This window comes from Ursus americanus, chromosome 36 (assembly GCF_024610735.1).
Source record: "Ursus americanus isolate L20-20 chromosome 36, mUrsAme1.1.p, whole genome shotgun sequence".
NCBI classification, from domain to species: Eukaryota; Metazoa; Chordata; class Mammalia; order Carnivora; family Ursidae; genus Ursus; species Ursus americanus.
Genome location: NC_142162.1, coordinates 6012298 through 6039024, shown reverse-complemented (window position 1 = coordinate 6039024; position 26727 = coordinate 6012298). Strand labels below are relative to the sequence as shown.

At 40.2% G+C, this 26727-nt stretch overlaps 1 protein-coding gene across 8 annotated transcripts in view; it reads left to right on the top strand.

Moving 5' to 3' along the window:
- The first annotated feature begins 11814 nt into the window (after positions 1-11814).
- The window catches only part of GABPB1 (GA binding protein transcription factor subunit beta 1), a 71011-nt gene continuing 56098 nt past the window's right edge, over positions 11815-26727 (top strand). For 2 of the 8 annotated variants that reach the window (XM_045812031.2, XM_045812034.2), the window contains exon 1: positions 12271-12310. In XM_045812031.2, the coding sequence (XP_045667987.1) occupies positions 12287-12310 (24 nt within the window). In that variant the 5' untranslated portion in view covers positions 12271-12286. Of the gene's footprint in view, positions 11836-12006; positions 12250-12269; positions 12311-26727 lie in introns of those variants that run through there. The other 6 variants (XM_087859195.1, XM_045812035.2, XM_087859196.1 and 3 more) reach the window with 6 other exon arrangements.

The following is a 26727-nucleotide window of genomic DNA, read 5'->3' as shown; positions in this document are numbered from 1 at the left end:
AGCCAAAATCAAGAGTTGGCTGCTCAACCGACCGAGCCACCCAGGCACCCTGTACCTAAGTATTTCAAAAGCTCCATTGTTACAATCAGCTTGGGAGTAAGGGGTTGTCCCAAGCACCCTTAGATTGCAAACTTGGCATGTCCTTAGGAAGAGAAAGGAGAAGCTGCTCGGTGTTAGCTTGTCGATGTTTCTACCTTGCACTCACCCCATTTCTGAGCTGCTTAGGCATGGCCTCTAATTGAGGGGATGTAGTTGAGAGTGGGACGCAGGAGGGAAGACAGGGTTAAGTGTGCCAGGATTGAGCCCCACCCCTACCCCCTCAGCTTTTTAAAAATATAACTGACATGTAATATTGTATAAGATCTACAACATGATGATTTATATACATCTACACTGCAAAATGATTACTACAATAAGGAGAGTTAACAAACCCATCCATCACCCTACGTTTTCTTTTCTTTCTTTTTTTTTTTTTTGTGGTGAGAACTTTTAAGATCTACTCTTCTAGTAAGTTTCAACCAAATGAGATTATTAATTATAGTCACCATGCTGTATATTAGACCACCAGAATTATTCATTCTTATAACTAGAAGTTTGTGCCCTTTGACAACCTTCACCCATTCCCCTGCCTCCTTTCCGCTCCAACCCTGGCAACCACCAATCTCTTTCTGTGAGGTTGGTTTTTTTAGATGTGATATAGGTGAGCTCACATAGTACTTGCCTTTTTTGTCTGCCTTGTTTTATTCAGTGTAATGCCTTCAAGATTAGCATAAAGCTCTCAAGGTTGACCTCTTAATTTATGTTCTAAAAGTGAAGAGAAACTACCAGTTCAGTATCTTAAACAGTGACCAACACAAATATATGTAATAATGGTCCAATGAATTCTTGAAGAATCAACGCTTGGTGAGTTCAGTCTAGAATTTTATCAGCTTAGTGTTCCATGGTTTCCTTAAAGTGTAGCACACCTTTAACTCCTGTGTTGGGACTCTAGTTGCCTTAACAGGAAAGGAGGGGACAAAGACCCCAGAAATCTTTCACATTTTCACGTGTGAGTTTGTCTACCTGCTGTGCCAAGCTTTCATTCTTAAACGGTAAATAAAACAGCATGGAAGAAAGGGTAGTCAGTCACGTCTGAGAAGCAGTAAGGCAGGGAGGAAATAAAACATGACTTTTGGGAGGTAGACCAATTGGGGAAAAAAATCTGAGTTCTTCTATTTTCTAAATAGAAAGTTTAGAAGTGCATCACTAGTGTCTGTATTTTCTTGTTTGTAAAACAGAGATAGCACCTATCTTTCTTTAAAAATTTTTAAATTTAAATTCAGTTTAATTAACATGTACTGTATCATTAATTTCAGAGGTATAATTCAGTGATTCATCAGTTGCCTACAACACCCAGTGCTCATTACTTCAAGTGCCCTCCTTAATGTCCATCACTCAGTTACCCCATCCCCCCACCCTCCCCTCCAGCAACCCTGTTTGTTCCCTATAGTTAAGAGTCTCTTATGGTTTGCCTCCCTGTTTTCCTCTTATTTTTCCTTCTCTTCCCCAGTGTTCCTCTGTTTTGTTTCTTAAACTCCACATATGAATGAAATCATATGGTATTTGTCTTTCTCTGACTTCTTTTGCTTAGCGTTATACCCTCTAGTTCCAACCACATTGTTGCAAATAGCAAGATTTCATTCTTTTTGATGGCTGAGGAATATTCCAGTGTGTGTGTGTGTGTGTGTGTGTGTGTGTGTGTGTGTGTAAACACAAACTACATCTTCTTTATAATCTGTCAATGGACATCTTGGCTCTTTCCATATTTTGGCAATTATGGACATGGGATAGTACCTGTCTTTGCAGAGATTAAATGAGAAAATCTACTCGAATGCATTTAATGGTTACTAAATAATCGCATGGTAAGTGAAGTTCAATGTGTACTAATGCCTAGCATTTTAATTTGTATTCTTGGTAAGCTGAAGATTCTTTAATGTTAATTTTAGCAGGTATCATCAGAATCACCCAGAATAATGGAAGGTAAGAAAATGAAAGCATAATTGCAGTCATTAGTTATACACAATCAAAATTATTTTAACAATCTCTTTAGCATAAAACATATATAAAAGTAGAATATAAAGAACCTCCATGTATCCATCATCCAGCTTAATTATCATCCTTTGACTGTTTCCTTGATACTGCCCACAATTTATACCCTGTTGCAACTCCAGATTATTTTGAAATCCCAGATAAAATAACATTTCCTCTTAAATTTCAATGTCTTTCTATAAAATTGTTTAAAAAACTTAATCATAACAAAACATCGTAACTCAACAAAAGTAATCCGATTCTTTGATACCATCAAAAATCCAATCACCAGTGTGCAACACGTAAAGTCCATTAAGTGAATGAATTTACACCTGCATTTACATACCTCTTATTTCAACTCAAGAGACAAAAGGATTCCAAATTCCAAGCCACTCCTGAGATGCAAATTAAAATTTAGGGACATTAAATTGAAGGATTTCCCAGTAGTTATTTGCCATGCCTAACGTGTCACTGTTTCCAAATTGTGCAGGAACTACACAAACAATATGTTGGTTGTCGATAATTGGAAGAAAGACGGGACAGCATTGATAGTTATGACAGGTTTTTAAAATGAACCTTTACAAATCTGTGGAAAACTAGAGCTACGTTCTTTCCCAAGTTGGGCTGCCATAACAAACTACCATAGCCTTGGTGGTTTAAACAGCAGAAATTTGTTCCTTATAGTTCTAGAGGCTGGCAAGTCCAAGATCAAGGTGCTGGCTAATTTGGTGAGGGTTCTCTTCCCGGCCTCCTCACTGTGTCCTCACATGGCCTTTCCTTTGTGCCCAAGCTAAAATCTCTCTCTCCCTCTTCTTATAAGGCTACTAATTCCATCATCATGAGAACTCCACTCTCAGGACCTAATTTAACCCTAATTACCTCCCAAAGGCACGATCTCCGAATACCATCACATTAGGAGTTAGGGGACATGAATTTTGGGGGGATACAAACATTCTGTCCATAACAAGCCTACACCTTTATAAAATGATTACTAAGTTTGAGAAGTCAGTAAGCGAGCATGCTACATCTAATTCTTTTCCTCTCCCTTAGTTACGTTGGCTTTAAGAATTTGAGATCATCATTCCTGGAAATCTTTCTTCATTCACATCCTGATGTAACCTCTCAGGGCAGGTGGAACCTATAGCCTGATATCCTTACTCTCTCCCTCCATGTGCCACCCTAGCACCAAAGCAAAGTAAGTCAAAATCATTTTTAGCTCCTATCAGGGTAAGTTTTTCATGAAATGACCAATTTTTCCTTTCTTCCTTGGTTCTCTGTAATTCAAACAAAGGCTGAAGGATCTTTTTAAATCCTGCTAAGCTTGCAAATTTGCCAAAAAAAAAAAAAAAAAGTGTGGATGGAGCTGTCCGTAGTCATCCTTGGCCCTTCTCCAGGTTTGCTGGCTGCTGTGACTGCATAAGCAACCGTGTTTTTACTAGTTATGTGTGTCGCTGCAGGAGCTGCAGCAAAGAATTTTGGCATCCTGAAGAAATCCTGTAAACCAAATCCCATTTCCCCCAATTGAACCCAATGATTTTGTAGTTGGTCCTGAAAATATCAGGTAGGATGTGAAATAATCTGTCCTTCAAAAGTTGGCAGGGAAAAATCCAAAAATTTGCTTACACTCTAATCTACTGACAATGCTGTGGAGAAACATCTGGTACATGGAGGGCAATAGGGCAGAACCGATCAAAATAGAAAATACATGTATGGGGCGCCTGGGTGGCGCAGTCGTGGGCGTCTGCCTTCGGCTCAGGGCGTGATCCCGGTGTTCCGGGATCGGGCCCCACGTCAGGCTCCTCCACTGGGAGCCTGCTTCTTCCTCTCCCATTCCCCTGCTGTGTTCCCTCTCTCGCTGGCTGTCTCTCTGTGTTTAATAAATAAATAAATAAATCTTTAAAAAAAAAAAACATGTATGCTCCTTTGCAATACAATTCCACTCTGGGAATGGAGATGAGACATACTTAAATGTACAACAAAAGAAGTTGTGTGTACAAAGATATTCATCCCAGCACTAATTATAATAATTTAGAAATTCAATGTCTCTCAATTGGATGACGACTGGTTAAATAACCTACAGGGGTAAGAAAAAAAATGATGTGTCTTATGCATTGATATGAAGAAGTCTTATGTGTAAAGTGCAGAAAAATATATGTGGTATCCTCCTTTTTATATAAAAATTGGGAAAACTAAGAATATTCTTTCTTACATGTAGAGGCATGAAAAAAATACTGGAAGAATACATAAGAAAGTAAGAGTAGAGGTTACTTTGGGGATGCGAATTGTATGAATGGGAGACAGTGATGATGTTTAAAAAGTTTTCTGTACTAGTGGATAGATTATCTATTCAAATAATTTTTTAAAATCTGGCTGGAAACCATAACCAACCAATAATTATTAAATGCCCACTATCTTACAATATGGTAAGACATAAAGTTGCCCAATTGCAAAATATATGTAAAAGATAAGGTTGAGTGAAGTGGTTATACTTAACCAATTCCTGGAAATCAAAGTTCTTGGTGCTTCTGGTGAATTCTGAAATCAGTGACCTTCCCAAACGACTTTGCTTGCTTACTGGATGTCTTCTCTACCACCCAGAAAGAGGGGGTAGAGAAAGACAGAAGACGTCATGTTTTTGTATTCAATTTCAACTTCTTCAGCAGTCTGCCTGAAATTCATCTGCAAATCTAAACACATGCAGGAAGAAGCCAGTAATTGTATTGTGATAGAACATTTTTCTCTTACTTTTCTTAATGTTAAAATATTATCTTAAGAGTAAATAAAGTTCTAGTAAACGTAGTAGGGGAAAGTCTTCCTTGTTGATTACAGATTACTCAATTTTGAGGAGATACTCCTTCTTTCCAAAAGACATGTGTTCACCACCAGCCTTACTTATCTTTCATTCCAAGTTTTAATGACCTTAGCTGACAAAGCCATCTTGATCTTTTCCCTTAGAACTTAAGGTGACTAAAAAATGTACTATGAACAGTGAACATTATTATACAACATTCCAGTGTTTCTCAATGTGAATTACCTGTACCACTTGTGATACTCCTGGGTCTAGGCTGTATATGAACAAAGCAGCAATGTCACATCATATAGTGTTATTCCTGTTTCTCTTTCAAGCCTTTAGAGTCAAAGCACTTGGCTGGCAAGAGGGTTTAGCTAGGTCTTAATAATTGACTTTGTTTCCATTATACTAATTTTTAGATCTTTTTTCTTATTGCCAGAGGTCTAGGGCACAAATGTTTGTCTGGATTACCCATGTTCACAGAAGCACAACAAACAAGAGTGCAGGTGCTGCTACATGTTTCAGGGACCCCTTGGTCACAAATTACAAAAACCCAGAGGTCTTTTCTCAGGGCTTATCCTTCCTTGACTCAAATTCTCCCCATGGGCTTCATAAGATACTTGGCTCTCCAGGAATGGTGTAATGTACCATATAAACTGGAGTCAGGCTGGTCTTACTCTTTTTTATGTAGGCTCCACACCCAGCATGGAGCCCAATGAGGGTTTGAGCTCACAATCCTGAGATCAAGGCCTGAGCTGAAATCAAGAGTCGGATGCTTAACCAATTGAGCCACCCACGTGCTCCTCAAGCTGGTTTCAGATGCTGCTTCTTTATCTTGCTGTGAGTCTATAGTCAGTCTACCAAATGAGGACAAATCGGCTACCTTAGAATTGGAGGAGAAAAAAAGATAACACATGTAGAGCAGCTGGCATGCCGTTTAAATGCTGATTTCCTCTCCTCTTTACTTCTTTCCTTCTCTATTTTCTATATTCTCTCCCAGTGATCTCAATTATTCTCATAGCTTCAATTATTACCCTAAAGAGGATAACTTCTAATTTTCTATCAGCAATTCTGAATTCGTTTTCAGAGAACCAAACCTAAAGTTCTGTATCTGTTTAATAATGCCACCCTGATGTTCTGACATGTTAAACTCAACATGTATAAAACAGAGTATCTTTCTCCCAATCTACTCCTTCTCTTGGTTTTCTCATTTTGTTCATGTTATCACTATTACCTCCTTTGCTCAGGCGTAAAATCTGAATCATTCTAACCCCTTCCCCCTTTTCCATTACATTGAATCAGGCATCAACAAAAATCTTATAAGAAATTTTAACAGCTTAGGGGGTTATAAAAAACCTGTTTTCATGCAACTTCCCTGCCCTGCCAGGTGAGAAAAAGGAAATGAAGGCAAGTTAGGAGATATGCCCAGGTCACATGCCTAGGGTGGTTAGAGCCTAGACTAAAAACCACTTAGACGTAAACTTGGGGCTCCTCACTTCCAACTGCCAGGGTCTTTCACCTTCCCCTGCTGCCTCAAGTTCTGCAGTATTTTTGCATCTGTGTCTCCTCTTATCATTGCCACTCCCAGAATTCAGGCCTACCTTCTATTTCACTTTTATAAGGTACAGATAGAAAGACTGGCTCAGTGAGGTAATAGTTGATAATATATACCCAGCACTGCCCATGAAAATATTTCCCTACTTGTTAATTCCAATACATTTTTAAAAACCATGAAATATATAATACACATACTGAAAAATCACCCACCCCAAAACCTACAGCTCAATGCACAAAGCGAATACCCATGTAACCAGCACTTATGTCAGGAAACCGAACATTGCCAGCACACCAGAAGCCCCCTTGTGCCCTCCTCCCTAACATTACTCCCTCACCCAAACTATTTTTCTTTATAGTTTTTACTACCTAAACATATACACCTAAATCTAGTTCGGTTTTGCCTGTTTTTTGAACTTTGAACTTTCCAAAGTGGCTATACTAACATACATTCCCACTAGCAATATATAGTTGCAGTTGTTCCAATTCTTGGCCACATTTGGCATTTACTTCAATGTCCATTTTAGCCATTATTGTGGATATGCAGCCATATCTCATTGTGGTTTTAATTTGCATTTTCCTAATGATTATAAAAGTTGGGCGACTTCACATGCTTATTGGCCATTTAGATACCCTTTGTGGTAAAGTGACTGTTCAAGTCTTTTACTTGTTTTTCTATTGGGTTGTTTTTTTATTTTGTATTGATTTGAGGGAGATTATAAATTCTAGATAGGAGCAAAACTGGTATGTTTCCACTGTAGAACACATTTGCCTGGTGCAATTAGAGTACCACCAACTCCCTTTACTCTGGCCCCAAATTCTCTAACGAATCCTCTGGGAGGTAATATAGTCAACTTCATGTATTCTCTCTAAAAACAAAGTAGAGTCATTGTGCCAGGGAATTTGCTAGATACTGGGAATATAATGGCAAAAAAAAAAAAAAAAGGTGATTAAAAACAATACCTTTGAATGAGACCTGTACTGGAATCCTGTCTAACGTTTATCAGCTTCATGACGTTAGGCAAGTTATTTAGCCTATTTTGGCCTCTGTGTACTTGCTGAAAAAAATGGGGCTAATAATACCTATTTTTTAGCGTTGCTGTGAGGGTTAACTGAGACAATACATATAAGAGACTTTGCACAGTGGCTGGCAAACAGGAACATTTAGTTAGAGCTATTATAAATTTGATTATTTCCTTGCAGCCTTCCATTTCTCTATGGAGGGAGAAACTGAGTAGATAGATGTCCATTCCCTTCTTAGCTGCTATAGTTCTCACCATAAAGTTAAAAAAAAAAAACATTTGTTTTACATAATCTGGGAATTTGGTCCTTCTGACTCCCTTCACCCCAGTGCCTCTAGAGCAGTGCTTCAAAAATTACCTGTGGTGCAGTGTAGCAGATCTGGGAACCGTTGCATGACAAACTGAGGGACCATGAGAAGAAAAGAATATGGGTAGTGTGATTTGTGAATTTATATTTAAACCTGGTCAACCAGGAGGTGCTGGGGCTGATGGTGATGGCCTGGAGCGTGCTCGGGAGCACGTGATGCAGATGGAGGGTCTCTTCATCACCCCGTTCATACAGAAAAATGCCTAGCAGAAGTCATTCTGAAAATCCAATAAATCAAACAGGTCTGGAGACAACAAATATAGTACAGCAAGGAGCATAACTATGTGGACAAGGGCCAAGTGACATGTGATCAGGTCAGTGCACTTAAACCTGTGATTCAGAAGTGTGCAGATGTGAAAGGAAAATAAAGAAGTTGGCTGAGATTTCAATGACAGCTTGAAAAAAGGCAGTATTTAATAGTAACATAAGAGAAACAAAGATGATCTTAACAGCACGGAGGATATCTAGTTTGTACATCTGGGGGAAAAAAAAACCAAACCCAAAACTTATCACAAACACACAAAAAATATTATCTCAGGTGAAAGATCACAGACACTTCTATAAAATATGAATTACTAGTAAAGGGAAATAAAGACATATACAACAATACAGATCCACAGACATGAAATTAGTCTTAAGTTATTGCAAGCTTCTAAATTCTTACTCAGTTTCTGTAAATGCCATCTCTAGGACCAGTAACAAAGGGTTTGCAGACTGGCACTGGCCTGTGGACCACACTTTGGTGGCAGTGCTCTGGAGCACTGACAAAAATCAAGACTTCTGAATCTGAAAGGCTGAGGTTAGAGCCTGGAATGTGAGGACTCAACTGAAGGGTTGCTCTTGGTCCTGAGCCACCAGCTGGCCACCTACTGGACTCTTCCTAGCCTTAAGCACAACCTTGAGTCACTCCCTAGCTCAAAAATCATCTATTGTTCCCTTGTATCTAGGATAAAATCCTAACCCTTTAACATGGCATCCGAGGCCTTCCAGCCTGGTTCCACACTTTAGTCTGATTTTCCACCAGACTGCACTACCCAATATAGTAGCAACTAGCTACGTGTGGCTATCGAGCATTTAAAATGTGACTAATTCAGGAATTAAAATTTAATCTATTAAATAACAAATCTGATACATAATTCAATTACTGCAAAACTTTTAAGTATGTTTGGAATGACCTGGGTATGTTAACCTAGTTTTTCAACTGTAAATTTTGTGGAATCAAGCAATGAGATATGCTCAAAGTATAAAATACACACCAGATTCTGAACACATATTTAGTAATGAGAAAAAGACTGTAAAACATTTAAAAACATTTACTACTTGTCAATATTGATCACATATGAAATGATACTATTTTGAATATATTGGGTTAAATAAACGACATTAGAATCAGCTTTTTACTTTAATGTGGCTACTATAAACTTAATGTGTGCCTGGTGTTATACTGGACAGTGCTAGACTAGACAATCGCGCCCAAACCTAGGAATCCACTCTTGATCCCTCCCTTTCCCTCACTCATGTTGACTCATTAGCAATACAGGTCAGGTCTAATCACCAAATCTTCAATTCATCCACTTTTTCTCTGCTGCTACTATCCATGTTACTCCCTTCCTTAAAATCCTTCGGTGGCTTCTACAGCACTTAAACTTACCCAGGCAGCACACTTCTACCATTCCTTTCTTTGGTCTCCAAACAAACTTTCTGCTCTACTATTCCCTCTGGTCTCAAATACTGCTCTTAACTTATTCCCATTCAGGTCTTAGTTCAGAGAATACCTCCGTGAGGCCATTTCTGATCAACCTCCAAAATTTTGCCTGTTCTCTCCCCCAAAGAAATGCTTTATTCCAATACCCTTTTATTTTCTTAAGGGAGCATATATTATCTTTGCTCTTTTTTTTTTTTTTTAAAGATTTTATTTATTTATTTGAGAGAGAGAGAGCATGAGCGGGGTGGGGTAGTGGGGAAAGGGAGAAGGAGAAGCAGACTCCCTGCTCAGCAGGGAGCCTGACTAGTCCACTCGTCTTGGGGCTCTATCCCAGGACCCTGGGGATCATGACCTGAACCGAAGGCAGATGCTTAAACGACTGAGCCACCCAGGTGCCTCTTACCTTTCCCTTTTTATAAAACTTTTTTATGGTCTGTTCCCTCCACTAGCAACAGGAACAGGAACCTTGTTGGTTTTGTTGCTGCTTAATCTATTCCAGTATTTAGAACAGTGCTAGTTCCAGATGGGTGCTCATGAAACAACTTAAATAAATTAATACCTAATTGCCTGCCAGACATATCTGCTTAGCTGGCTTACAAGTACTTCAAATTCAACAAGGTCAAAGATGTCAAAGACGACTCCATCTCAGTCATTCCCTTACCGGCTCAACCAAATCACCAAACTCTTAATAACTACTTTGGTCATATTCTTCACACTATTTGTCACTAACTCAGTCCAAGGCATCACTCTCACAGATTACTGTTTTTTCCGAACTCTTTTCCAAGACTCTGAGTTTTGTATAACAGTCTGTCTAAAATGCAAATCCAATCCTATAACACTTCTGCTTAAGACCCTTCAGCAGTTTCCTCTTAGCTCTCAAAAGCTAATTTCTGCACATGCCATTCAAGGTTTTCATGATTAAACCGCTTCAGGAACATCTCTAGGCACTCCTGAAACACCGTTATCTTCTTTACTCAACAATCTCTCCAAAGTTTGCCTCCTAACCTTTGCATGTGTTGCTTCTTCAGTCTAGAAGGCTCTCCTCCAATTCCCTTATTAAAGTTAATTGCTTCTCCAGTCCCATTTCATTCCTCTATCCCAGGTGAGTAAGGGATTTCTTCTGTATGAGATTTTGCAGTATTCAGCAGTTTACCATTATACTACTGATGATACCTATTTACTTGTCTGCAGTCTATAGAAGATCAATGAGGGCAAGGATTCCATAGCAATCTTTACCTGAATGTTTACTCAAACTCAGTTTAAAAAAAAAAGCATATCAAAAATTTGACAAATTTTTATCAACTGAAGCACTGAAAATATTACATCAAAAGAAAACAATATGGCTCCTATAACATTTACTTTACTTCTATTCCAGGCAAAATGCTTTAATAAGTTACACAAAGACTTTACAAATCTTTGCCACCTCAATATCACAAAAGGGTAACTGGAGAGAGAAAAATTACTTATGAGGCCACACAAAATCAATGGATAATATGGATTTCACTTAAATTTGTAAACACTCCTGGATTAAACTCCTCGCATTGTCTCAGATATTCCCAACTCCTAACTATAGGAAGCCAGAAACTGCAAGTTAGCAGCTTGGGGAAGCCATGTGGGAAAGTTATTCCCAGGCTCACCTGTTAAAAACATACCAGTGTGTTGGGTTTCTAAGCAAATCATCACAAGTAAATTAACTTCCAACGACTATCTCCAAATAAACTTTTGTGCCTTTCTTAATAAACACAACAAAAATCTTGACATTGCAGCCATGAAAAAACAGACCTCTACCTCTGAGCTGACAATCCAAGGCAATTCAGCGAGCAGTTATTAGGGTCTATTAAGTACACCTGCGACACCATGGGCACGTTTTAGGGGGAAAAAAGGCTACAGTAATAACTACATCTTCGTCATGAACCTGACTGCTCAGTTTGAGCGAACAGAAGGACCATCCCTCGTTCCTCCCTTGTAGCTGAACCGCCACTCCTGTCCCAGTCGGCCTAGTTGAATCTAGGGCCACTTTAAGTTAAGTCCTAGCTTCCTGGCTGCCCTTCCGTCTCTCAGGACTCTGCTAGGCGGCTCAGCTTAACCTCAGAGTTCGGATTCCCCTCTCTCAGGGGTCCTGTCGCAGAGCTACGAAGGGAGGAACACGGACTTTAGTTCCCCAACTGCCAGCCCCCGCAAAAAGAGGCGGGAAGACTCGGCCACCAGCCGGGGTGCTCCGCCGCGCACATGGCCGGCCGCAGCGCCCACCCCCGTGCCGCGCAGGCGCCGGGCGAGCCGGGACTTGCGGTCGCCGAGAGCGGATCATTCCGCCGCCTTCTTTGTGTAGGTCAGGCTCTACAAATGGCATATTTCCCTTCCATCCGTTAAAAACAAAAACCAGACTCTGTCGCCCCTTTCCTCCCGCCGGAATGGGGTCGGGGAGGGAGTGGGAGAGCGATCTGCCGCCGACGGCAGGGGCGGAAAGGCTCAGGCGCGGGCTTGACAGGGGCCGGGTCCGGGAGGGATGCTGGGAGCTTTGACTCACTCGCACACCATGTGTCCCTCCGCGCGCAGCACGGGGGACTTTTCGGTGGGGATTTTGGGCGCCGACCAGACGCGGCATTTTCGGAAAATAGCGCCCTGTGCAGCTGAAGCGCTTTGTGTGTAGCGGGGCCGCGTCAGCCCGGCCGGGTACGAGGTGCCTCGGGTCCCCGCACCACCTCCCGCTGCTCCCCCGTCGCCGCTCCCGAAGCTTTTCCAGGTCAGTGCGGGTCTGTGTAGGGCCCTGTTACCACCGGATGTGGAAGTTGATCTCTTCGCTGGTAAAAAATAATTCCACTTCCCCCGGAACCCAGATCATCCCCGCGATTTCCTGTTTATTGCATTAAGGCGCCGGGTTTCCGGGGCTCCTGGCCCCGCTTATTCCGCGGGGGTCGGCGGGGTCGGCCTGGGCGCCCGCTCCGCCCGCGCCGCCGCCGTGCTTTGTCCGCTGGGCACCCCGCTTCTGGGAGGGGCGGGCAGACATGGTGGCGGCCGCCGCCCCCTCCTCGGCCCCGGCGCGCCGTGGCCTCCCAGCCGGCCTTGGCCCGAGCGGCGGCCTTGGGGCGGAGATGGGGTCGAGCCGGGGCGGCGGGGGCTTTGCGGGCGCCGGGAGGCGGGAGGTGGGCGGGCGAGGGAGGGAGGCAGGCTGGCGCGGCCCGGCCCGGCCTCGGCGCCCGCCACTCCGGGAACTGCCGGCCTCTTTGTCTGGGCGGCCGGGCGGCCCCACCGGGCTCTCCGGAACCGGGAAGGGGCGGCGGGGTCGGCCGGCCCGGGGCGCGCTGTGTTGCCGGGCCTGCGCGGCCGGAAGGCGCTCGGGCCGCGGCGGGAGCTGCTGGCCCGGACAGGGTTAACCGGAGGGCAGAGCTCGGCCCGCGCGGGGCCGATCGCGGCTACTGCCACGATCTCGGGGACTCAAGTCCCTGAGGGGACAAAGCCCGCCGCTCTGGATGCTCGGGACTTCTGCTCTTGGGACTTGGCCGCTGGAATCTACGGGTGCACGGCTTCGGAAAAAAGTTGAGAATTTTGCCAGGTCATTTCTGCCTGGACACAGTTAATCAGCGTGTATTTAGTGTGCTTCGTTGAAGCTGTCCTGCCGTGTTGAATCAGCGTGCATAGCCTCGGGGGTGCATCGTGAAAACTGAAACCAAAGGAATTATATAGGCCTGCTTTGTGTGTGTTTTACCCACTTTAAGCTTGTTTTCAGTACACATACTCTTGCTTTAAACTTGATTGGACTGTGGCGAGCAGACATCTGTTCAAAGGAGGGGTATCGACCACAACAGTACTTTCGAAGGGGGCTTGGTAATGTGGAAATATTTTAAGCGCTCTCTCCGAACACTGATTTGCTGTCTCGATTCAGGCAAGTTACTTTCTGAAGTACAGTTTTTATCTGGAAAATGTTTTGATGTAGTCAGTAAATGGTCCTTGTAATTTTCCATTTCAGAATTGAAGATGCGCTGTAATTTATTATGCAGATGTTAGTGGTCAAAAATTATTTTTGTGAGTAGTTATTTCACATATAGACCCACCCAGCTTGATTTAAATTTCCTCGCACTGACCTATAACCATCAGCCTTGACACTTCCACTTTCAGGTTCAGGCTCTGAATTTAAGGAAATTAAAGATGGCTTTATGCTTTTTTTCTTAATTTTTCTCTTTTTAAATATTTCCCCCCAAATAACAGCGACAACAAAAATTCATTACACGTTAATACAAGTGACATTAGGTAAGAGTGACAATGTTTGCATTTCTGCAAGTCTTTTAAATGTCTGGTTTAATAGAAGACATCTAGATTCTTAAGTCTATTGCATTCAGTCTGTTGTGGTATCACACCTTGTAACCTCTGGAAAACTCCCAAAACTCCATTGTATGCCCATGCATTTTTTTTTTTTTTTTTGTGAAAGCTGAGAGATGTGTCATTTCTGTCCTCTCACCATACAAGTCAAATCAGGATATGATACAGGATACATTTAAAAAATATGGCTAGGAGGGTTGATTTCTATACTTTTTTCTTGCGCTTTTTTTTCAGTTTGGGATTTAGATCCATAAACAGTATGAAAAGTAAAGAGTGCGTAATCTGCATATGATCTTGGAGAATCAGGAACATTAGCAAGTATTTTAAGTGACTAAATTAATTTTTAATTCTACAACTTATTTTTCACTGTGTATGCAAGTAAAATGTGAATTTCATGTTAGATGTGCTTGTGAAAACTAAAGTGTAAAAGTAATATTTGAAGATAGGACACTGTCAAAGCACTGCAGGAGCTCCAGGTTTAAAAGGAATCCTGTAGTGAAACATTTGGTCAAACAATACTTTTGTAATGCATATACATACCTTTAGAGTTAACTCTCCTAACTTAGAGTTTGAGTTCTGTTTCAATCTTGGTATTTCAGGTTGGAGGCCAGTTAAACTGTAAATGTGTGAAAATGTTAAGGCCATACTTTGGATTAGTGCTTTTGAAATGAAGCTAAATTCATTTCCAGTTGTTTCTGTGAACTCTACTTTGATTCTGTCAGACTGTGGTTCTCTACTGTTCCATCAACAGGAAGCATCTGGTCATTCTTGACATAATTGTTTGAAAATGCCAGGTATATTTTTGATGTTTGCTTTGCAAAAGAAAATAAATATCAGATTGGATCTTGGTTAATTTTACTTGTCTCCCTTTCACCCAGCATCTCTAAGATGTATTTATGATGGACCTCATCTGTAGAATGGCCCCCCCCTGCCTATTTTTCCCCCACTTGAGTACCTCCTAAGTTAGGAATAGTAACAGGTAAAGCAAACAAGTCAGGAATTCAGAAGTCATTACATGAAATTTTGAATCATGAATTTATTTTGAGGGTGCAAGTTCTCTTTGCAAGTAGCATGAGTGTGGGTGAACTCACTGATGGGTCCATCTCCTCTCTCTCTCATAAACATTAAAAAGCACAGGGAAACGAAACCTTAAAGGTCAGGGTAGGTTAGTTATTTCTAATGAGTATCATTTCTTTGGCCCCAGAGCTTTCCAACAAGTAGTTGTAGGTGTCTATAGTATTAATGTGTCTGTCTTGGTATTATATTTTTTTGAAGGTGTTTCTTCCATCATGCTGTCTAGAAGATATGTCTACTAGTGTTAAGGACTGTGTTTCACCACAGTGGACAACAGTGCTTTGCATAGAGAAGATGTGTTGGTGTGGTTGCCTGTCAGTTCAGTTGTTGGTGGGCTAGTATATTTTCATTTAGGCTAAGTGTTTCCATGAGATAAGTGTAGAGGCTAAAGCTTGAAATGATTTCTCCACTGAAGGTAAATCATACGCAAAGCCATTGATATATTTACAAATAGGAATTTGAAACTCTTTGTCCTGGTTCTCTTACCTTTTAATGGGAATAATTGGAAAGGCTGGCACTTAGGGCCCAAGATGCTAAAGCACAAATACAGCATGTGGAAAAGACTTGATTATTTTAACTGTACATTTAATGTGAATCAACACTATGGTATAATTTTTAAAAAAGTAAATGTCATTTTGAAGTTGAACAACACAGAATAGGTATTGGGGCGCGTGGCGGCTCAGTCGGTTGAGCGTTTGACTCCTCATCTTGGCTCATCTTGGCTCAGGTCATAACCTGAGGGTGGTGAGATGGAGCCACAGGTCTGGCTCTGGCTCATCATGGAGTCTGAGATTCTCCCTCTCCCTGTGCGGCTCCTGTGCTTGTGCTTTGGCGTGCGCGCTCTCTCTGTCTCTGGAAAGAAAGAGCAGGTATTAGCCACACTTTACTTTGTACTTGTTGTATTATACCTGGGATAATTATATTTTGCCAGCTTTTTAGGTGGCATACTGTCACGTTATGAGTGGGCCCTAATATCAGTTCTCAGACTTTATATCAGAATCACCTGCAGAGCAAAAACACAGAGGCCTGAGCTTAAGTAGGATAGTATTTTTCTCAAGTTCCCTAGGTGATAGACACTCCAGTTTAAAAAGCAGTGAACTATAGAGCATATCCAGAGGACCTTGATCATGGAGAGAAGGGACATGAGGAAAGGCTGGAAAATTCGATGTTGGCTCAAAGAAGAGAAAGCAGCTCATCTAAGGAACAATAGCTATCTTTAAATATTTAGAGGTCTGTCACACAGATCAGTTTTGATCTGACTAGAAAGACCTAGGATCAATGAGTAGTAGTTAGAGGATTTCAACATAATTTCGAGATAAATTTCCACGCAACAGTAAGAATGTAATGGGTTGGATTTGGGTGGTAGGCTTTCTGCTTTCACTGATGATGTTCAAGTTAGGGATTCTAGGGTGGAGGAATTGATAGACGGAATGATGAATTGGGCCAGGTGTCCTAAAGTTCCCGAGAAACTGGAGATTTTATGATACGTGTCTAGGTTTGCAGGTACAAAAGCAGAAGGGCAAAAGCCATTTGAGTGAAACAAGCTCGTTAGCTTAACTGGATCATAGTTTTCACCTTCTTGGATAAAGAGGAATGAGTATTAAGTGAGAGAGCTTTTTGATGAGGGCTTGAAACCCAGCTGTGGCTCAGTCGGTGACGTGTCTGCCTTCGGCTCAGGTCATGATCCCGGAGTCCCAGGATCTAGCCCCATGTCGGGCGCCCCATGTCGGGCTCCCTGCTCGGTACGGAATCTGCTTCTCCCTCTCTCTCTACCCCTCCTCCTTCCCCCTGCTCCTTCTCTCTCAAATAAATAAAATCTAAAATAAATAAATAAATACGTGGAAATTCTCATTTAAGGGAATTTATCTTGATGTAGTAAGGATGTGTGCAGAGATTTAGCTCTGAGCATCCTGATTGCAGCACTGTTGATAGTAAAAGCTGTGTATTAACATTTGGCCCCACTCCCACATTAACCATATGAAGTAGGTAATATTATCCTCCAGTTTTCAGCAGAGAAAACAGGCATAGGGAGATGAGGTAGCTTGCCTAAGGTAGCAGAGTTAGTATGTGGTAGAGCCAGGACTTGGATCTAAGCAGTTTGATTCTAGTCAGGAACTCTGATCACTGTGCGGTAGAATTGTACATGACCTAAAGTTTTCACAGTGATTGTAAGTATGTATATTCACAGTGGAGTGAACAGTGCCTAGCTTTTAAAATGATGTTAGAAGAATGTGAAGACATGAAGAGCCATCTTGGTATATGTTAAGTAAAAAAAGTAGTTTTAAAAACACAATTCCATTTTGGTTAAAAAACAAATATACTGTTGACCCTTGAACAATAGGGCTTTGAACTGCATGGATCCACTTATGCACAGACCTTTTTTTGTGTGTGTGACAAATACAGTACAGTACTGTAAATGTATTTTCTCTTATGATTTTCTTAACATTTCCTTTCCTGTAGCTTGCTTTACTGTAAAAATACAGTATATAACAAAAAATATGTATTAATCCATTGTTTATATTATTGGTAAAGCTTCTAGTTGGCAGTAGGCTATTTAATAGTTAAGTTTCTGGGGAGAGAAAAGGTAATACTCAGATTTTCAACTGTGTGTGGGGCGGATTGGGGGTGTCTGTACACCTCAGCCATGCATTGTTCAAGGGAAAATTGTATTGATGTCTGGAAGGATATGTGCTAAATTGTTAAGTGGTTATTTCTGAGTGTAGTTCTATGAGTGATTATTTTCTTTTTGCTTATCCAAATTTTCTGACTTCTACAATGAATATATATGTGTGTGTGTGTGTGTATTACTTGTAATTAAAAGCGTATTAAAATGTCATTTCAATAAGAAATTAAAGATCAATATAAACTGAGGAGCTTGGATTTTATACTGTGCAGTTTATGCAATTTGACTTAGGAATCGCACATAAATGAGAATTCGTAAGCACATGTTTTGTATTTTTTTAAGTTTGATTCCTTACCGTTCTAGAAGTAATATGTTAATTGAATAGAGAAAACAGTCATGGACTCCTACCATTCTATCATAATCAGTTCTCTATTTTGTGTTTTCTTCTTCTAATGTGTAGTATTTTAAATGTATTTATCTCAGTTTAGTCACTCTCTGGCTTTGTGACAGGCAATTGATCGCTCTGCCTCAGTTTCTTCCTTTGTAAACTTGGGATAATTATAATACTTATGTTGTGGTGGTTGGGAGGATTAAATGAGTTACTGCATATAAAGTGATCAGAACAGTGTCTGACACACATTTAATAGCTCAGCAAATGTTAGCAATTATTATTACAGGATCATACCCGACTAAAACCCTTGGGGTCTAACAGGTTTTGGAATTAAGAATTTTTTGGATATAGACAAGGTAACCTTTCAGCAGAGTCCAGTCCTCTTCAAACACATTACTATTTCTGCAGCAAAACATATGAAGGTTTACACCAAATGGGGTAAAGACCATAAATAGCTTCATGTCAGTTCAGGTAAGGTTTTGCCACCGAAAGAGTTTCTGTGTTTTGGAATTGCAGTTAAGGAACCTGTAGAATTTTGTTAAATTTTGAGTCCTATTTTATTTTAATGTTAGAACACATACCTTTTCATGTAATGGCTTTATAATCCATGGTAATTTAAAAATTAAAAAATTAAAATAAAATGTTCACTTCTATTTCCTTATATTATGAAATATGCTAAACTTCCACCAATATTGTTGATTCTATTACATCGTGTAGAATCTTTTCTAGAAGAGGCTTGAGAGTTCCTCTAACCCAGTTAACTTTTTTTCTGTCTCATTACAATTGAGAGATAAGACATTTCTTTTTTTTTCTTTGTTTTAGGTTTTTATTTTTTTTTATTTTTTTATTTTTTATATATTTTTAAAGATTTTATTTATTTATTCGACAGAGATAGAGACAGCCAGCGAGAGAGGGAACACAAGCAGGGGGAGCAGGAGAGGAAGAAGCAGGCTCACAGCGGAGGAGCCTGATGTGGGGCTCGATCCCAGAACGCCGGGATCACGCCCTGAGCCGGAGGCAGACGCTTAATGACTGTGCCACCCAGGCGCCCCTGTTTTAGGTTTTTAATTCCAGTTAACATACAGTGTTACATTAGTTTCGGTGTACAGTGTAGTAATTTCATAGTTCCATACACCAGCCTGTGCTCATAAAAACAAGTACACTCCTCTGTATCACTGTTTTAACCCATCCCTCTATCCGCTTCTCTTCTGGTAACCGTCACACTGTCCTCTATAATTAAGAGTCTGTTTCTTGGTTTGTCTCTCCCTTGCTTGCTTTGTTTCTTAAATTCCACATATGAGTGAAATCGTGTGGTATTTGTCTTTCTTGACTTAGTTCACTTAGTATTATACTCTGGCTCCATCTACGTCATCGCAAATAGCAAGATTTCATTCTTTTTTATGGCTGAATAATATTCCATTGTGTATATTTGTGTATATACATATACACAATATGTATATTGTGTATATACATCTTTATCCATTTATCAGTGATGACGCATGGATGCTTGTGCTGCTTCCATAATTTGGCTGTTGTAAATAATGCTGCTATAAACATAGGGGTGCATATGTCCTTTTGAATTAGTGTTTTTGTATTCTTTGGGTAAATACGTAGTAGTACCATTGCTGTATGGTAACTTGGTTTTCTACAGCAGTAATTCTTTATAGGAGGTGAGTGGAGGCCACTATGGTACCTCTCTTTAACATGTTCTCCCGTTCTGTAGATGTGGGAACTGAGGTGGATATTTATCCTAAGTCATGATATTAATTATAGAACTGAACATTGGAATTAGGTCACTTCCTCTCATGATAAAATTATTGGCTGTGCAGCCCTTCTGATTCCTGTATTCCTTTGTGTCTACAGCACTTACCATGTATCCAAACAGAGGAAAAAAATTTAAACGGTGCCTTCGTCCGAGCTGCTGTAATAAAAAACTGGAGGCTTGGTAGCTTATAAACAACAGAAATTTATTTCTCACAATTCTGAGGGCTAGGAGGTCCATGATCAAGGTGCAAGCATGGTTGGGGTCTGGTGAGGACGTCTTCCAATTGCAGACTTTACTGTCGTATCCTCACATGGAGGAAGGGGCACGGGAGCTCTCTCGGTTTCTTTTTATAAGGGCATAAATCTTAATGATCCTTCCTCATGACCCAGTCACCTCCCAAACATCCCACCTCCTGATGCCATCACTTTGGCCAATAGGAGTTCAACATACAAATTTGAGGGGTAGGGGAGAGACACACAAGCATTCATACCATAGCAAACAGTAGGGTGCTTGAATGATCTGAAAAATTGCCCTTACATCCTAACTGGCTTGTATGAACTCTTACATCTTTACCAGTGTGATTACTCCACCTGTGCCTTCAACCATTCTTTTCATACAGACTCTCAACTTCTCTCCCTTCCTTTATTGCTGTATGCATTAGATACAGCCTGAACTTGACACCAATCACTTCTTTCATATTTACCTGTTGTCAAATCTTTCCACCATCTATCTCCTCTGTTTTTTCCCACAGGTCACAGCATATTTATGGAGGAAGGTGGGTAATTACAAAGATTTCTTGGCCATTATGAATTTATGCTGAACAGTTCCCAAGGGGCCCTTGCTAGTCTTGGCAATTATTAATCTCACATTTTTCTGTTTTCTCATATATCTTCTTCCTCTCCCTTTAAAGATGCCATTGATTTCTACTTAATTGAAAAAGCAAATAGAGTACAAGCTTGCACGTTTTTTTTTTATCGTCATCACAACGAATCTATTTTATCTTATTTTGTGAACTGAATGGAAGAAAGAGGATTCTTCTGCTTTTCTAGGAATCTTCCTGCCACACTTACTTTTCCTCTTTGATCGTTGTCTGCAATGGTTGGGTAATAATAAATCATCATATTTAAATGGTAAAGTTTTTGTAATACATGTTTCTCTTTTATTATTTATATCCATTCATCAGCACAATTCTTTAGATTACTCTTTACTGGGTCTCAGTTTGTCCTGAGGTTCTGCAGTGCCTATTATTTCCCATTCTCACTTTGGAGTCTCCTCTTCCAATCCATCCTGCATATGGCTGCCAGGATAACTTTCCTGAAACTTTTTTTGAACCCACTGCTTTTATTTTTTTTTATTTTTTTTTTTTTAAGATTTTATTTATTTACTCGACAGAGAGAGAGACAGCCAGCGAGAGAGGGAACACAAGTAGGGGGAGTGGGAGAGGAAGAAGCAGGCTCATAGCGGAGGAGCCTGACGTGGGGCTCGATCCCATAACGCCGGGATCACGCCCTGAGCCGAAGGCAGACGCTTAACCGCTGTGCCACCCAGGCGCCCCAGAACCCACTGCTTTTAAACCTGACAGCTGGAGGAGAGAACATGTGCTATTGACCTTTGTGCCCTCCATCGTGCCAAGCAAAGTGAATTGAACTTGTACTGAATAAATGTTTGAGTGGATCACCGTTTGCTCAAAACATTGAATGACTTCCAACTGTCTGTAAAATAAAGTCCAAACTGCTTTCCGACTCTCAAACCTTTTCATATTCTGCTTCTTCAACCTTACTTCAGTCTTGTTTCCTCTATAATATTACCACGCTCAGGCATAATTCCCTGTGTTCTTCCTTTCCTTGATAGGCCCGTCACAGCGTATTCAGAAGTGTTTGCTTTATGCCAGCACTGTCCTAGTGGTGTTACAGGAATGAAAACAGAAGACAGTCTCTGTTTTCTTGGGGCTGACGTTCGGGATGAGGGGGGAGGAAATGCGCAGTAAATATCGGGTGGTAACGAGTGGCATGAAAAGGAATAAAACCGGATAACGGGTTAGAGTGGTTGGAGGTGGTTGCTATTTTAGGTGGTCAGGGAAAGATCTCTGGGTGTCTTGGAATGAGGGAGTAAATGATGAAGTTATATAAGCGAAGAGCTTTCTGGGCTGAAGAAACATGTTCAAGACCCTGAGGTGTAAACATGTTTGGCTTGTTCGAATAATTCCTGAGGCTTGTGTGCCTTGAGCGGAATGAATGAGGAGGAGTGACAGGTGAGATTAGAGAGGTAGTGGGGAGCTAGACCATGCTCCAGATGTTGTCTTTCACTGAAGCCTTCCTTGACTACATCATTTTGTTTGTTAGTTTAAAGGTTCTCTGAACCCATATAGCAGCAATGGAAGTAGTTTTCAAGTTATTTTTTTGTTGTGACCTACAGTAAAAAATGTACTTTGCGTCAATAACACATATACACGTTGTTGTGTGTGTCTGTGTATGTATGTGTATAACTGGAACAAACGTTTCATGAAACGACTCAATCTTTGCTACATTTAATATATGCTGATATTTTTTTAAATGTTGGCTTTAGCCCACTAAATGATTTCACAGTTAAAAACTTCATACTTTTCTACAGCCTGCTTTTATTATAATCCACATATTCTTCTAGGTTGTGAAATATCTTCAGTTAAAGATCATGATTTCAATTATTTTGTGTATAGGTTTTTAGTGTTTACTGCTGAATAGAGAGGATTTGTTTAATTTGGCAAATAGCTATTGAGTGGGATACTAGAAACTGCTGAATACTAAATGCATAAGAATAAGATAAACTCAGCCTGACTTCCTGAGGCTTATAGGAGAGGAGAGCTTGTAAACAAATCCTTGTAACAGAGTGGAATCCACATGTTAATGAAAATAGGTTCAGGGCACAATGAGAAAATAGAAATGATTAATTCTTTTTGCTGAAAAGGTCAGCAGGAGCTTGTTGGAGGAGGTAATGTCTGAACTGAGTTTTGGAGGAAGAATGTGAATATGTGGTGAGGTAACTTGGGGCAAGGAGAAGACTTCTCAGGCAGAGTAACACGTAAAGAAATGGTATCACAAAATGAATAGTACGTAGGGGTAATTATAGGTAACTGTATTGTTGGAGTATGAGTGGAAGTGGGAAGTGGTGAGTTGATGAGGCTTCAGTGAGGCACGGGCCAGATCCAAAAGGTCTGAAATGCATTGTAGGAAGTTGCTACATGGGAAGTAGAGATACCATCTCTCAATAAGTCCAATACAGCCAGTTTTTCCTCAAGTGATGAAATACATTGCTGTTTCCTCAGTTGTGCCCTAGAGGAAGTTGGCTTGCATTTATGGGCTATGTTGTACCAAAAAAAGTTTTTTTAAACATTAAACTTTGACCCACTGCGATGTTAAGTTTATTCTATAAGAAGCATTTGAGAGGGGCGGCTGGGTGGCTCAGTTGTTAAGCGTCTGCCTTCTGCTCAGGGCCTGATCCCAGGGTCCTGGGATCGAGCCTCACATTGGGCTCCCTGCTTTGCTGGGAGCCTGCTTCTTCCTCTCCCACTCCCGCTGCTTGTGTTCCCTTCCCTCTCTCGCTGGCTGTCTCTCTCTTTCTGTCAAATAAATAAATAAAATCTTTGAAAAAAAAAAAAGAGGCATTTGAGAATTGAGATGTACTGAGGAAATGAGAGGTTCACATTTCAGGGTAATTCTGACATTTATGCTTATGAAATAGAATGGTAAGGGGCCAACTATTTAAATTATTTTTCACTTCAAGTTAAATGTACATCTGGTTAAGTTCTGTATTCTGTAGGTGATTGGAATACATGATTGTATGTTTTAGGAACATATTTTGACAAATTTGACCAAACCACAGGGTAAGACTTTATGACAATGTTCAAAATATAGAAATTTCAAATAGACTGGGAGGAATATTTGCAACACATATAACAAATAAATATATATGATGCACTCCTACAAAGAAATAGTGACATAGAAAAACTAAGTATACGAACAGGTAGTTTCAGGCAAGGAAACACAGGTGGCCAACAAATACTTGATATGTTATGCAATCTCATTAGTAATTTGAGAGATACATATTAAAACAGGAAGTTAATATAGGCAAAATTTTAAAAGCTTACTAATATTAAAATTGGCTATATTGTGAGGAAATAAAAAACATAAACTGTGGTTGGGAGTATAAGTTGGTTTGGGGGTGTAAATTGATGTGGGCAGTTTGTTAGTATCTATTAATTTGAAATGGTATTCCCAGCAAATCTGCCTGTTTTCTGCACTAGAGGAACACTAGTATATGTGTGTAAGGAGGCACGTACAAGTATGTTCATTGCAGCAGTTTATAGTAGTAAGAAAAAACTGGAAAAATAAACTGGTCACAGTACTAAAATGACCAAGTAAATTGCTATATTCATGCTATGGAATAACATGTAATAATTTGAAGAAGTTGATATGACATATACTGAGTACTAAGTTGTAGAGCAGTATGAGCAGTATGTACAGTATGATACTATTTATATACATAAGGGAAAAAACCCAGAACAGTCCTGTGTTTTGGAGGGGCGGGTACGCATACATGCATGCAAATGCAAAGAATATGGTCTGCTAAGGTAATCCTGAACCGATAATAGTGCTTATCTCTTGGGTGGTGGATAGAGGATTGGGTTTTGGGAGTAGGGATAGGGAGGGATGATTAGAGGGAACTAGTTTTTTCAGTAATCTTTGGAATTTTAAAATTAGAATATTATAGTGTATATTACAAATTCATTAAAATAATAACCATCAGTTGACGATAAGATGGACAATAGTTGGGGGAGGAAGGAAACCAGTTAAGCAGGTACTTTATTAATATGGGCATGAAAATGCAGTGGCAAAGGCGGTGAGAAGAGGACTAATTTATAAATGACATGAGGGTAATTTCACAATATGTATCAAAATTAGAACTGAACTTTTGTCTCAGCGATCCTGCTTCAGGGAATTTATCCTATAGTTACATGAAATGAAATGATCCATTTACACAGTTATTAGTTGCAGTGTTGTATATAATAGTAATAGTGTCCATCCATAATAAACTAAGACCTGTCTACACAATAGCATAGTAAGCAGTTATAGAGAAAATGAGGAAGCTGTCTATGAACTAATAGGAAAGATCTCCAGGATGTGTTAAGAAAAGCAAGTGGAGAACAGTGTGTGTAGTAATGCTGTCTTTTGGTAATAATAGAAATAGTGGAAGTGAAACTAGCAAAGGTGATTACTTGTGTCTGGGGGGAGTGGTAATAGTGTAAATGCTTCCACTGAGACTTCTCAGTGTATATATTTCTGGGTTTGGATTTTTTTTTTTTTAAGATTTTATTTATTTATTTGACAGAGAGACAGCCAGCAAGAGAGGGAACACAAGCAGGGGGAGTGGTAGAGGAAGAAGCAGGCTCCCAGCAGAGCAAGGAGCCCGATGCGGGGCTCGATCCCAGCACCCTGGGATCAGGCCCTGACCCAAAGGCCGATGCTTAACGACTGAGCCACCCAGGCGCCCTGGGGTTTGGATTTTTGAGCTATATAAAACTATTGCCTGTTGAGAGAAAATAATTTAAGAGAAAAAGAGATGCCAAGTAGACCTTATAGTATTCGATGACCAACTGTACGTAAAGACATGAGGGAGAGGAAAAAGTTAAGGATAACTAAGATTTCTAATTTGGGAGGTAAAAAGGGTGGTCGCAACATCAGGGAGGTATAGGAGGAACATTAAGTTTCGGCAGGTGCATGGGAAGTTCTAGACATGCTAATTGATGAATGCTTAGTCCTCCTTAGTTTAGTGTTTGTGTGTGTATGTCTATGTGTGTGTAGTTTACGTGCCTTAGATATGGAACTTGAGTTTATTTATTTACTAAGATTTTATTTATTTGAGAGAGAGAGCACAAGTGAGGTGTAGAGGGAGAGGGAGAAGCAGACTCCCCACTGAGCAGGGAGCCTGACATGGGGCTCAATCCCAAGCCCTTGGCACCCTGGAACTTGAGCTTATTTTAAACATGAATATTAAATAGTCGTCAATAGGGGTGCCTAAATGGCTCAGTTACTTAAGTGTCTGCCTTCTGCTTGGATCATGATCCTAAGGTCCTGGGATCAAGCCCCACGTTGGGCTCTCTGATCAGTGGGGAGTCTGCTTCTCTGTCTCCCTCTGCCCCTCCTCCCCATGTACATGCTTTCCCTCTCTCTCTCTCTCTCTGAAATAAATAAATGATAAATAGTCATCAGTAAATATTTTTTATCCCAGTTTACCGCCATTTATATTCTCGGTTTTATGGAGAACAGCTTTGTAATGACGTCATAATTTTACCATTAAATAGGGACATCAGTATACACAGATAGAATGTAGATAGAGAAATAGAGTGTATATTGATAAATACATAGCTTAGATGGGGATTAGGAACTAAATTTATTAGCATGGTTCCGATTTAGTTACATCTTTTGGTACCTGAGATTTTCAAAAAAATAAAAATTGCTTTGTATAAGGATGTGATCTTTAGAGTAGCTGAAATGATACTGTAATATTTAAAACAATATTAAAACTGGTTTAGACAAGTTTATAGTAGAGCATGAAAATTATTTTTCATATAGCACATTTGGGAGTAACTGTATATTACACAAGACAAGGAAGTTTACCCTAATGGAGAAAAGGAGTCCCAGCATTCTGGGTGCTGCCTAAAACAAACTCTTGCTATGTAGTTTGGGATTTAAAATTTATCTGAACGAGTTTTATTTCAGAATCTGATTTTGAGGCGTTAATTTATCCATACAACTTTTACCTGATTTTTATTTGGCTAGAGTAAAAAAAAAAAAAAAAAAAAAGGAGGGGGGAGCACAGATAAAGTACATACATGCCAGGACTTGCAGATGAATTTAGTAAATCTTTTCTAGGTTTATGTTAATAAGGATTTGGGTGTGGAATAGCAATAAAATAAAGCTGTTAAGTAATTCTTGCTTGAGATTTAAAAATTTAACCATTTTATATCTGAAGAAAAGACATTTTGCTGGCCATAGCTTTCTTTTAAAAATTACAG